A 13,918-nucleotide genomic window follows, 5' to 3' on the forward strand; every position below is an offset into this window, starting at 1 on the left:
GCACCATTTTTTTGTGTCTACTTGTGTCCAATGTTGCACCATTATTTACACCGACTTTTTCATCCAATTTTGCATTTTTTTGGTGTCTAGTTTTACATCGTTTTCACCATCCAAATTTGCATCTTTTTTGCCTCATTTTGTGTCCACATTTGCATATAATTTTGTGTCTGAGTTCGAGCCTAAATTTGCATGTGATTAGGAATCATTTTTTACATCCAATATGGCATCCTTGGTTTCACCTTTTTTCAGCCCCATTTTGCATCTTGTTTTATGTCTTTTCTTACATCTTTTTTTTTTCCTTTTTTTGCACCCAAGTTTGCATCCCAAATTTACACCATTATTTGCATCATCATTTGGCATATTAATTTGTAACGTTTTTTGCTTCTTTTTAACGCTCAACTTTGCATCTTATTTTACATCTAGTTGTTGTCTTTTTTTGCATCTAATTTGGTGCCCATTTATGTGTCCTTGTTTTTGCCCAATTTGATATCCTTTTGTATGCCATGTTTTGTTCCCTTCTTTGTGTCAAATATTGCACAATTTTTCACTTCTAATTTAAAACACTTTGTATGTCAATTGTTTGCATTTTGTATTAATTCCTAGTTTAACATCCAATTTTGCATCCATGGTTACATCCGCATTTGACTTCTTATATAGAGTATATTTTTCTTTACATATATGACCCCCTTTATAGATTCATAGTGAAATATATGATAGTTTCTAAATATCATTAAAGCAGATATCACAATTCAAAATCATTTGTAAAGAAATTTAAGAGAAATTGACAACATCCATCCAAAAAAATAACAATGTGTCATTAACAATTTTCAAAACATGTATAAAATAGCAACATAATACTAATAAAATCAGTATTATTTTTAATCAAAACAAGTAAAATTCAAATATGATTAACAAATCAAAATATTTCATGAATATCGTTATTCTACGATAAATTAACAACGTACATAAATCAAACTCATCGTATGATTACAAAATCAAAATGTCTCATTGATATAGGGTAAATTCACAACACCCATCTAAACATAACAATGTCATTCTACACAATAATTTCTTCATAAAAAACAATGCATGTGCATGCCTAGCTACCACCACCAAGATCATCCTCATGATCATCTTGACCATCGTCATTACTCTGATCCACATCATCACCAACACCGCAACTATCATCATTATCTCCTCCTTCACCACCATCATCCTCATCCTCATCCTCATCATCTCCTGATATATGTTGAACATAATTTGGATCATCGTCTTGGCAATCATTACCTATAGCATTCTGACAAAAAAATCAATATTACATGTTAGTATTAATTACATAACACAACACATGTTTTTGCTATACAATGTTAACCATAAAATGAGGTAAGATATAATATCTAATAGTACTAAAAAATAAAATGAAAATATGGTTTAAAAGTATATTGGAAATCCAACTAAAATTACATACCATAGAGTCCATCCAAACAACAAATTCAACCCATCTCTTTTGCTGCAGCACCTCCTTTTCCAAATGATTTGGAGGTCTTCCATATTTTAGTTCCTATCAATCAGTAAATAGGGAGAAATTAGATAACAATGACTTTCTTCTAGTACAAAATTTATTAAAAAAATATCACATGTTTAATATACTTACAAAGGTTGTTATCAGTGCTTTTAAACCTTTCTGGCCACTACGATGAGTGACTTTTGTCTTGGTTAACCTCGCCTTGGATGCCTTGTCCTTAAACATAAACCAATTCAATTTATTTTCACACAAATACATGTCTAAGATACTTATAAGTATTAATACATTCTAAATAATGTTTAATGAAAAATTCAATACCTGAATGCTCTCATTGCCGGCTTTTCTTTGTGCATCCAACTTCTCATATGATTTTACAAGTTCTTTCCATACTTTAAAAGGTATGTCAATAGGTCTTTGTTTCAATATTTGATCTTGAGGAATTTTTTTAATTTTTCTTGTTTGGTTAAAAAAAACTGAACAAGTAATTCACATCAATGGCATGGGGACTCTATGGATATGTGTAAAAAAATGGCTATAAAGAAAACATCCAAAAAACATATGAGCTCTCCCTTTGATGGTCACTTGGGGCATATGGCTGGAAAGGAACAACTCCATTTTTGAAAATCAAGGACAATCCTTTCTCAAAGTCCTTCCTAATATTTGCTCCAAATGTCTTAAAATGAAAAACAAAATTCAAACGTCATCCTTAAACATCTCCCTTAAATATAACATTGGACCATAAATTCTTCATTTTTATTGTTATCGGCTCTGGAATGATTTTTCTATATGCAATTATATAATGAAATATGTGTGCACTAATGAAAAAACATTGAGTTTCATTTTTCATAATCACAAACAATGAAAAAAGAATCACACGTAACTAGCATCATTTTGGAAATTTTATATTTATTAAAAATCTTTAACATGTTTTCCTCCCATATCTCATAAAAAGGTGTGAAATTTTTTATATACTCTCCAATAAGCACTACAACAAAACCAGCAATTTGGAGGTTTTACACTAAGTTTTTCAACATCGAGCTTACTAGGGCTTGCACCACCGGGGTTATTAGTAAGAATCTCATGAGGTTTGCATAGCCATGATTATTAGAATCAAAATAGTAGGATTTGCACTAAAAAACAGTTCATAGTGCTTTCCTGCTGGGGAGAAAATCACAAGTTCAACTTCTGCAGTGCAGAGCACCGAGAGCTCGTAAGCTTTCTTCAGCAATCCACCTATGTTTGGAAAATGTAGCCTGCCTGCTGGCGATGTTCTCAATCCTCTTCCTCTGCATCTTTCCCCTCACTATTCTTGTATGTCCTCTTTCGTTTTTCCGTCCAAACAAACCCTCTCAAATTGAGAAAGCAGAACAACTCACTCGATGAGAATCCGAATCCAATTATCGCTTCTAACAATAACCCAATACGATACCAGAAGTGATTACACAAAACCTCATTGACTCTTCATTTGTTTGGAAAAAAGCCAAGCATAAACTTCTGACGAGGGTTTCCGTCTCAAGTCTGGCTCGTAGGACGTCGCTTAGTCAATTGCGAGAAAAGTTTTCCACCTGCCTGTCACATACGGTTTGTCACACTATATATTAAAATAAGGTTGATCATACTAACAATAAGGTTGTATAGTGTAAAAGGAGGGCTCTCCTGACTGCATTTGGTTGGTTTATAGAAAAGATTGCTGGAATGTGTAATGTGAATGCTCTGCTAACTGTTTTTTAAGCATTTGGAAGTATTAAAACCCCCTAGGATAATTAATGTAAGACCTGTTAATTAATGTGTAAAGATGGCTATTGTCCTTGGGCTACCTTAGCTGTTTGTGTTTAGTGATCTGTGGTATTATTACTCCTCAAGTCACTATTAAACCATGAGAACCATGCCCAGGAAGGCTAGTGTGACATTGTGGATGAGAACCAAAACTAGACTCCTATAACCTCCTTTTTCATCCTTTAAATTGCAGAATTAACTGACTGTTCTAGTAATCGTTCTTGAGCACCTGAAGATGTGCACCCTAAATAATAAGAATAATACCTTGTAACATATGAATAGTCCATCCTGTGCATGTAGGATATGCACATGAGGTCCAATAAAATCACTAACCAGAATACCAGGTGTTATTAAAGCCTCTACAGGTTGATATATATGAATGTTACAGTGTGCAGGAGTATGATTCAATTCCATACGAAAATACAAAACATCTGATAGGATTTCCTTATACCTCATAGGCAAACAACCATTGTCCCTTCTATAGATGAGCAGAATAAGTGCCTGGTTCTCTACACTAAATAAAGACAAAGTATAGTACTTATTGCTGACAAAATAGGATTTAAATCGCGGTTCAATTGCTTGACATTCAGCTGGTCACAGAATTGTAGAGTGCATAATCATAAGTGATGTTGCGAGCCTCATTGCTCAAAGTCTAAGGGTCTTGCGAGCCATAATCACAGCCATGTATGGAATATCTTGTGATTATGGCATTTTATGAGGTCAATTCTTGTGAAGACATTTCAGTTTATAATAAATTTTGAACCTCAACAGAGTTTTGGCAAGACCTGGCTGAGCTAGGACATCAACAACACAGCTGATATGAATGACATAATCTAGCCTCAAGAGGGAGCCTCTTTTGTTTCATCACTCTAACAATCTATGAAGTGGTGGAAAGCATAACAACTTCCCCTTGAATATGACACCTAAACTGAGTACAAATCCTAAATGATGCAGCCTTTGGTGCATGTCTCTCAAAGTATCGATATTTCAAATGTTGAAAGCTCTTGTGCCCATTTGATATGCATTCGATTGTAGTTCCCCTGAAGAAAGAATCTTATAAAGGTGAGGCCATGGCCAATATGTTAGCCATATCCATTGGAGTTGCCATTGCTTGACAACTTTAGTGTGATCAGTCCCACCATGATTCACATGGGCTTCTACTCAACACTGGCTGTTGCTATTGTAAGAGTCTTCAAGCTCGTTGAACCCATAGTATTGATAAGTGTATTCTTTGGGTCTCTGGTTTTCAAATTCTGCCTATGTTTTCCTCTCAGTATCATTATTTCAAATGCTAAAAGCTCTAATTCCCATTGCTATGTATTTGATTGTGGTTTCCCTGAAGAAAGAAGCTTATAAAGGTGAGCCTGAGGCCAATATGTTGGCCATATCCATTGGAGTTACTATTTCAGCTTATGGGGAGGCCAAGATGAATGCATGGGAGGTGATTCTCTAGTTAAGTGCAGTTGCATGTGAGACTACCCAATTGGTTCTCATACAAATTCCACGAACATCAAAAGGGATTAAGTTGAATCCCATCACATCTTTGTTGCTCCTTGTTGCCTTGTTTTTCTCAGCACCCCCTGGGCCTTAGTAGAATACCCATTTCTGATAATCAGGGTCTCTTCCTTTGATTTGGATTACATGACATTTCTGCTTGTGCCTTGGCTCTTAATCTTGCAGTGTTTCTTCTGATAGGAAAGACTTCAGCCTTGACTATGAATGTTGCTGGTCTTGTCAAGGACTGGCTGCTCATAACATAATCTTTGTCTGTAATAAATGAAAAGGTTACAGTCATAAACTTGAGTGGGTGTGGACTGGCTTTTCTGGCTGTCTGTTACTATAATCATTTGAAACTTCAAGCTCTCAAGTCCAATGACAACCAACCAACGTACCTCAGCAGTGCAGCTGATGCCAATGATGAAGGAGAAGGTTTGATAATGACGAGTGGGAGATTCTCAATCAGAGATTCAGAACCAGTAGAGAAAAATCAAACTCAAGCTTCAGGATTAGGTATTTAGATCATTAATATTGTCTTGTGCTAGAGATTACTGTTCTTGGATTGGCTCCTCTATGCCCAGATCTATTTGCAGGGAACAGGCCAGTCATTCACAGTGAAGAAGATAATGACAAGATTAGTGTATAATGATGGACAGGATGGTGCCATGGTGCCAACCTAAATCTCAAGTAAGGAGACATCTGTTCATCAATTTGTCAAGAAGCATGGCCTACAATTCAATTGCTCTAAGCCTATCACTTCTTCCACCTGTCAAATAAATTGTTTCCTGTTTGTTTAGTTGACTATGGTTCTAATAAATATACTATTGTTTGATGTAAAAAGACAAAACAAAACAAAAAATATGGAAAGTTGTGACCCCATTTTCTAACTACAAATTGAAATCGGATTACCATAGTGACCACCTCTGCTTATTGGAATCAAAAAGGGGGTGGGTTATGCACAATCCTCCGTATCATTTTCTATTACCAGAGATAATTAAAGCCACCCTAAACTCAAGTCTTAACTATGCTGATAGGGTGTTTGGGGAGGGGGATCCCTTACCAACCCACTATAATCTGCCCAAAAGCATCCTAAGAACATATGCAAAATGCTCTCCTATCATCTAATGTCCAAGCAAGGAAACTCTTGAAAATATTATCTCTACTCTGCTGAATGTAGGGCTAGTCTAATAGGTGGAAGGTGCCATACTATGGATCAGTCTGGAGCTGGTTTACCCCTAATGGGTGGAAGGTGCCATACTCTGGATCAGTTTGGAGCTGGTTTACCCCTAATGGGTGGAAGGTGCCATACTCTGGATCTGTCTGGAGCTGGTTTACCCCGAATGGGTGGAAGGTGCCATACTTTGGATCTGCAAAGTACCTGTCTGGAGCTGGTCCATAACTCACTCTGATTATGTATGGCCTAGTCTAATAGGTGGAAGGTGTCATACTCTGGATCAGTCTAGAGCTGATTTACCCCTAATGGGTGGAAGGCGCCATACTCTGGATCTATCTGGAGCTGGTCCATAACTCGGTCTGATTATGTATGATCTGTAACCTAATATGGCACAACCCCGAACAGGCATCAAAGATGTTGATTGACCACCAAGGCAGAAGGTTGAGGTGAGATCCCATCTAAAGTTGGAAGGAAAGAAACTATGGATAAAATCTTGGCTGCTCCTCTGAATCCGGGGTAGAATAACAGTTAGGAAGTACCCTATGTAAATGATGAAACAACATAGAAATGCTCCCTTAGTGCTTCCAGATGTATACCAATTAATGAGCATTCAAGTGTTATTTCAAATATGAATCAAATTTGAAACAATGTCAAAATTTTCCAAAATTCAAGAGAGCAGTGCTGTAAATGAAATCAAAGTTTAGATTCCAACATACAATGGTCAAACTAGTGCCAAATAAACACATTAATGATGTTCAGATATGACAGAAAGACACCAGCACCAAAGCACAAGACTATGTATGTAAAACAATGCATCCACAATAATAATAATAAAAAATAAAAATAAAAAATAGAAGATATATACTAGTTCCAAAACAAGAAAGTTTACATAACAATGATGCAAATAAACCCCAAAGTTTGATCATTCAGGACGTTAGCATGATCTCAAGAATTCTGCAGTAAAAGCTAGTACTTGAACTCCTAGTAACAGAAGATAGAACCAGTGTGATGCTAGTATTATTGAGTGGATGTTTGGGCTGTTATCAGCACTGATTTAGTTTTGGATATACCTGAGATATCAGTCATGCAAAAATTTTCAAAAAGGAAACGTTTTGACAGAGCAGAGTGTGATCTGGTTGCAGAGTAGCAAACCTTGTTCATAAATTCCAAAGGGCAGAGAGATAGGCTTGTTCATGCGTTAATGTGAGTCTTTAGAAGATGTATCAAGCTATAAAATACCAAACCCATCATGAATACTTGCAGATTAGAATAACGTGATCTCAAACTCTAGACATCGAACTTCAATAACATAGATCATTCCAATTATATTAGTCAAATTGTTCATCTTGTTTTGGCATGACTCTGTCCTTGGAGATGTTCTCTGTTGCTAGATTTATCAGAATGATTGCAAGAAAGCAATGGAAACAGGCTAAAAATTAAACTGTTTATGCAGTCAATTGTTCCATCATGAAAGTGACTTGGAAGGCGTGGATCTCATGCATTTGAATGTTATGATGAGCAATAAATGATTATTATGCCATTTGTGTGTTTTATCTCTCATAAACAGATTCAGATCTGAAAAGAATTAGATTTGTAGCCCTGAACGTCAAGCAATTAGGGCAAAATTTATTCAACTTGCCAAGCAAGTTGTTCACCTTGATTTAGGGTCGACGCTTCTGTAATGTGTAGATCAAGAAAATGGTGCAACACTTACCCTAAATCCTTAGTATGTGAACTTACACAGGAACTAATGGAAATTTCAAGCCTCCTGCAAACAATTCTGCCTAAGGATAACGCAAATGACAAAAAGGTAATTTGTATCAACAGGATGACCAATGTCAAATATTTTTTTTTGGGAAGATTAGAAAACATCCAGTCATGATTTTGGCAAAACTGAAAAATCAGTTGCCAGTCAGAAGATGCATATATTTTGCCTAATTAATATATACATTTTTTTTCTTTGAAAAAAAAAAAAAAAAAGAGTCAAATATTATGTAGAATATTACAAGAAGGAACATAGGTTATCGATAAATGGATTCCAGCTATAACTGTGAAAAAAATTATTAACCTCGGAACCATTCTGCAATCACAAGAAATTAACATAAAAGCCACTTATCCCTGCCTGATAAATAAAAAAAAAAAAAATTAAGAAAAATCTCATCCAAGACTTTCACAATGAACTCTGGGAGCAAGAGTAAATCAAATTGAAATTTACCAGCCTCTGCTTTTTTCAATCTTAGAGGAAGTACTAAAGAATTTACAAACCGTTTCTCTGTTTTAAACATCTTATACACTCCAAGATAATTGAAAATTATTCCATTTAACCTGGGATATAGATCAAGACAGACCAATCCTGTAAAATACAATAGAAGTAGATTGAATAAACCATTAACTTGGGGAGGATGAAAAGAATATTTAGTTCCACAGAATTCTATAGAAAGAATAGGAAGTTCCACAAAATTGTAAAATAGAATTCATGGAATGCTAGATGACCAGTCTACAAATCACTTTTATTTAGCTTAGTTTATTTATTAGTGAAAAGTAACCTTAACTCAGCTGCAAACAGTTGTATCTTAGGCAACTACTCTCCATGGTCAGTCCAAATGGTGAATAGAATTCATACTTGCAATGTTCAGAAAGGTTCAAATCTCATGGGGATTATACTGGCCTTGACTCATGAGGACTTCTCACTCTATTCAATGAAGCAAAATAACTTGAGACAACTGCAAGCAACTAACTTGTTTCTTCCTTTCTGGAAAAAGTAATTGAACTCGAATTGTACCACCTTGCTGCAGCAAACACATAGTTAGAAAGCTATGTCGCACTGGCTTTGGGACGGGGGGTAGCAGGGATGGTGGGTAAGTTTCCGGAACCACCAGAGTGCACCCCCAAATTTTTCAGGGGACAGAAAGTTGGAGATGGCAATAATATATAAATTATTTTATATATTATAATAATAATAGTAATAGTAATCATAAATATTTAAAATTTTGAAAATAATAAAATATTAAATATAATAATAATAATAATAATATTTTTTTCTTAATTCACCATGATAAATATAAAACATTTAAATAAATTCCAATTGCAAATAAGAAACACTGTGAATAAGAATTTAAATAAATTCAAAGAGAAAATTTAAATAGATCCTAAAAGCCGCCGTTGATGCCCACCCCCTGACACTGATAAAGATTATAAATACAGTCAGGGATAAGAATTACAGAGGAATAGCAAGTATTGACTGAGAGTATGATGCACTGGAGTCTGTGAGTGCCAGCACCGCAGAAAGGAATTGCTGAGAACAATTTTAGAATGATATGCTGAGATGACAGTTAGGATTTAGAAAATTAGAAGCAGGTAGGATTTAGACTTCAGGCAGGTGCAGGGATGGATTTAGGTTATATATATCTATATATATAGATATAATCTTGAACTGTCAGTCGGTTCAAGGGTCAGTTGACTGTCCCAGATATTTTTGTGAGGGACGGATTGGGAATGCCCTAGAAGTTCCCATGTCTCCAATGATGCCCCCAGCTATTCTGGGACATTGCCAAGCCATTTTTAAGTCCCCAAAACACTGGAATGCAGGGTACAAGGGATTTGTCATCAGGCACATGTTGACTCTCCATGCAACATAGTTGGAAAGTAAGAGAGATATGGGAGACACGAGTTGAAAAAAAAAAAATTAAAAAAAAAAGAGTCTGAAGTACAAGTTAATTACAAAAATGTAGATGAAAGTAAGAATGACCAAAAATTCTTTCAGTACGAATGACCAAAAACACTCTAGTGGTATTTCATTAAAGAACATAAGTTTATTATTTTGAATCCTGACTGTCTTCTCCCATATAATCAACTTCTAAAAGGTTAAAAATTCCTCTAATGTTTAGCAAACAGACAAGTTGCTGAGTCGAGAGAACAAAGGAAGGCAAGTAGCATCTGTCTCCCTCTCAACCCTGCACATCCTACCCCGCACCTAGAATGGTTTCGCTTACTGTAGAGGAGATTCTGTAGCACATAAACAAAAAACTTAAGAGCCACCCTTACTGTCTTTAGCATAAACACTCTCAATAACGAAAAAGAATTTGACTTTGTGTTTAAAATGGCAAATGCATGATGTAGAAGTAGTTTTAGATAAGCTAACTCTGGCTGCTTAGTACTTACTAGATTAGGAATGACTGCCACAGGTTATTCATGGATATAAATTTTAAGATAATGTGTTGGATAGCAAAAGGTTAGAATATGATTTTTATTAGTATATTTGTTGTACTTTGAACTGCAGCATTTTGCTTGGAACTGGATACAACTTACGCTTAATTAATTAAGATAAGCTAACTATAGCTGATTAGTAGAATGGGGACGACTTTCAGTGGTTGTTAATAGTAAATTAAAAGTTGGATGAAAAAGTGTTAGAATGAAACTTTTATAAGTTTAGGTTTGTTGTACTTTGAGCTGCAATATTTACTCAGAACTGAATAAAACTTATGCCTGATTAACAACACATGCAACAAAATATTCAATATGAACATATAAGGGTTTAAACCAGGAATTTCAGGTAAGGAGATGTTAAAGTCCTCTCTTTTTTTGAAAGATGTAAAGCAATGAAAAATATAGCACATACTCAGAATCAACAGGGGAAACCATTATTATCCTCATTTTGTTACAAGTTGTATTTTAATAAAATCTTAATTACCCCAAAAATCAAAGCATGCAGCATGAAACGATATTGAAGACGACTGTGCTGAGATATTATCTAAACAACACTGTTGAATGAAAAGAGATTCAAACTTCCTAATGCCAATCATTTTCTGGGAATGGAACCTAAGCAACATTAAGCTAATTAAGACTCAAAATTTCTGTATTTAAATTTCATAGACAATTTAATTCCTCCAGAGCAGATGGCTTCTCATTGACTTGAAGTGTTTTGAGCTGTATTTTTCACTCAATTTAGGTTCAGCGAGTCATACGATTAGCCCTTGTCACATGCCAGCCAGAGGTCACAAGTTCAAATTGTGCAGAATCAGCAATTGCAAAAGTAAACCTCTCAACGAGCCACTCAGTTCTGCACTTCAACATGTTACATAACACACAAAAGTTCTCGCATTATCTAGAAGCATGATGATTCATGTTTACAGCCCTAAATTTGATCAACTTAGCAAATCGTTAACAACAAAGACTCAACGAGAACCCTTTTAACATAATTCTACAATTCATTTGAAGGTAAAGCTCAACCTACATGCATAAAACTTCAAATAACATAACAATCAACCCTCAACATAGCATGATAGCCCTTTACACATGCCAGCCAGAGATGACGAGATCAAGCCCTGGGGTCACCGATTGCCAAAGGCAACATCTCAATGACCTAACAAGTTATGTTCTTTCCGCCACTGTGATCAAAAACTTCTAGGATTTTCTATCTAGCGACTTCATTGATTATATGTGAAGTTAAGACAGGCTATCCTGATATTTGAACTTTTACCCATGGAAATTAATCTTTCATTCGAAAGGAACACTTCAGTGATTATCTATGAACTTAGGACAGGCTGTCGTGATATTTTAGTTTCACACACGGCCATAGAGTTTTGCTTTTAAATGAATACCTCATTGATTATCTCTAAAGTTAGGACAGGCCGTTGTGATATTGGAAGTTTTAAGCATCGAACCGCGCTTTGCTTTTAAAGAAATTGAAATGCTACGTCGGAAGTGATTGTTATCGGGTTTACAGATCCAGTGTAAAAAACATTGGGATTAAATGTTAGAAGTCTAGGATGTAGTGATTTCATGCACTATATTTTTTTAAGTTAGGATGGGCTTAATAAACCTCTAGAATTGTCTAGATGATTAAATCATCGCCTAAATTCGATCTGCATAACTCGAAGAAAACCGTTTTGGGCAAAAAAAAATGCAATTCATTTTAAGGCAAAGCTCAACTTCCATGCTTGAAACCTGAAATATCATAACCTGTCCTAACTTTACAATTTATCAAAGAAATCACTACATTCTGAACTCATCAAGAGAACTAACGCTTTGCATTTCATTTTTGAAAATCATTCGTCACAGGCTATCTCTAAAACGCAACAAGAACCTCTTTATCGCGAATTCTTTTAAAGGAAAAAGCTCAATTTTCTTGAAAATATAAATAACGCAACAGCATGCCCTAACTTGAAAAATGATCCATGAAATCGGTACCTGGGAAGCTTGAACGAGCTCGTCCAGGGAAGCCGGAGGTGGCAGCTGCTGCTGCTTCTGGCTGTGATAGACCGCGCCCAGTTTCTCTTTAACTCCATGTTTGCTGAGTGAAAACCCTCGCAGCTTCCTCAGAGAAGACTTCATTTTCGCTACAGAGATTTTATGCTTCAGAAACAAAACCTCGAATCACCGTCTTAAAATGCAGAAAACCCCCCCGTCCTGAATCTGTCCGAACTCCATTACGCAAACCTCGCAATAGCCCCTCTGAAACGGTCAAGACATTATTGAGGGTCTTGGTATGAACGGGCATGCTGAAAATGCTCTTGGGCTCTTTTCTCAAATGGAGCACAGTGGCGTGAAGCCAACCTACATCACATTCGTGGGTGTTTTGACTGCATGCAGTCATGCCACAACATCTCTGTCAAGACATTTTGTCAAACAATAGACGTGCCATTTCAATACTTGCACATTTCGAATAGAGATCTGTGAGGGAGGTATCTACAAAGATGTTGATCTCAATCTCATTTCTAATCATGTAACTATGCACACACTTACCTCGTTGAAGAGCTTCGACCTATGTACATGCTCGGAGAACACTAACCATAGTAACGGGACCCGGTACCACCTCCTCTAGCAGCATTTGATGGAAAAGCGTCAATGCCTCATAGGCATGTCCATTCTGAGAATATCCAACAATCATAGAGTTCCATGACACCAAATCTCTCTCACACATTTTGTTAAACACTTGGCGTGCGTTCTCTATACTTCCGCATTTTGCATATAGAGCAAGAAGGGCGTTCCCCACAAATAGATTGCAATCCAATCCGGCTCTTATTATAAAATGATGAACCTTCATCCCCTTCAGAATAAAGGGAAGAATGAGTTCATCGGGCTGTATGCCTTTCTGCCGCATTTGGGAATAGAGTAGGAGGGCTTCCTCACAGGGTCCATTCATGGCATACCCTCTGATGGGCACATTCCATAAAACACAGTCCTGTTTAGGGGAATTTTCAAAACCCAGTCATGCATAATTCATGCGGTCGACTTTGTATAGAGGTTTATTAGTTTGCTTAGCAAGAAAATATTTCCATGAAACCCAAATCTGAATATGTGTGTACAAGCTTGCAAATATGAAGCCACACCTTCGTAAGTATCAATAACGGCGTTTGGCTTCTGTGTCTGTTTCTGTTTGTCAGTGGTTTTGCATTTAATGGTAGTGGAAGCTACAGTTGGGCTACGACAATGGATGAGATAGGCATCGCCATTGATGTTGATGTTAGAGTGTGCATGAATATTTACATGCTCTTCCTTTTTAAGTATGTGACGAAATTCTGCTAAGTTGGAGGTTGCACAAGGTAGGATTGTATGTGCCAATTCCATTCTTCAACTGAGGGGACGAGAAAGACACCCCATGTATTTATTTCCAAATTAGTAATTAGTATACGGTAAGCTTCTTCGCACTCATAATACAGGGAACCCTTAATGCAAGAAATGTTACATGTAGAAAGCGAGAATAGCTAGAGTTTTTATTTTTTATCGGGAGAGGAGAATACATAAAATTGCATAATTGTTACATTGGAAAGCGAGAATAGCTAGAGTTTTTCTTCTTACAAGGAGAGGAGAATTTGAAAATTTTATATTGGAGCAATACTTAACAACACTCTTAATTGGGGTTTAGTGGGGTTTAATTGGGGTTGAATATATAAGACTAATCTTTGAGAGAATAGATATATATTCCCTAATTATCACATAAACAA

The 13,918-nt window shown here is 36.1% G+C and overlaps 1 protein-coding gene across 3 annotated transcripts; it reads right to left on the reverse strand.

Annotated features, from left to right (window-relative positions):
- Positions 1-964: 964 nt before the first annotated feature.
- LOC149249129 (uncharacterized) lies at positions 965-12,920 on the reverse strand. Of its 3 annotated transcripts, none has more exons than XM_089456178.1 (5): positions 12,717-12,920; positions 12,162-12,553; positions 1,655-1,741; positions 1,469-1,561; positions 965-1,297 (listed from the first exon to the last, which is right to left on the reverse strand). In XM_089456178.1, exons 2-5 carry the CDS (start codon positions 12,303-12,305, stop codon positions 1,100-1,102), a joined length of 522 nt encoding a protein of 173 aa, XP_089312304.1. In that variant the 5' UTR covers positions 12,306-12,553; positions 12,717-12,920; the 3' UTR covers positions 965-1,099. The 3 variants fall into 3 exon arrangements, with proteins under 3 accessions (XP_089312304.1, XP_089312305.1, XP_089312306.1); XM_089456179.1 differs by having other exon boundaries at positions 12,162-12,579; XM_089456180.1 differs by lacking the exon at positions 1,655-1,741.
- Between the last annotated feature and the right edge of the window lie 998 nt (positions 12,921-13,918).

This window comes from Pinus tabuliformis, chromosome 7 (genome assembly GCF_031772625.1).
Source record: "Pinus tabuliformis cultivar Carrire ecotype Pingquan chromosome 7, CPIR1, whole genome shotgun sequence".
NCBI classification, from domain to species: domain Eukaryota; kingdom Viridiplantae; phylum Streptophyta; class Pinopsida; order Pinales; family Pinaceae; genus Pinus; species Pinus tabuliformis.

Coding starts and splice junctions, on each gene's coding strand:
- LOC149249129 (XM_089456178.1), bottom strand. CDS start 12,305: ATGAAGTCTTCTCTGAGGAAGCTGCGAGGGTTTTCACTCAGCAAACAT. Junction 1,562..1,654: donor AAGCACTGATAACAACCTTT/GTAAGTATATTA, acceptor ACTGATTGATAG/GAACTAAAATATGGAAGACC. Junction 1,298..1,468: donor TTGTTTGGATGGACTCTATG/GTATGTAATTTT, acceptor TTTTTTTGTCAG/AATGCTATAGGTAATGATTG.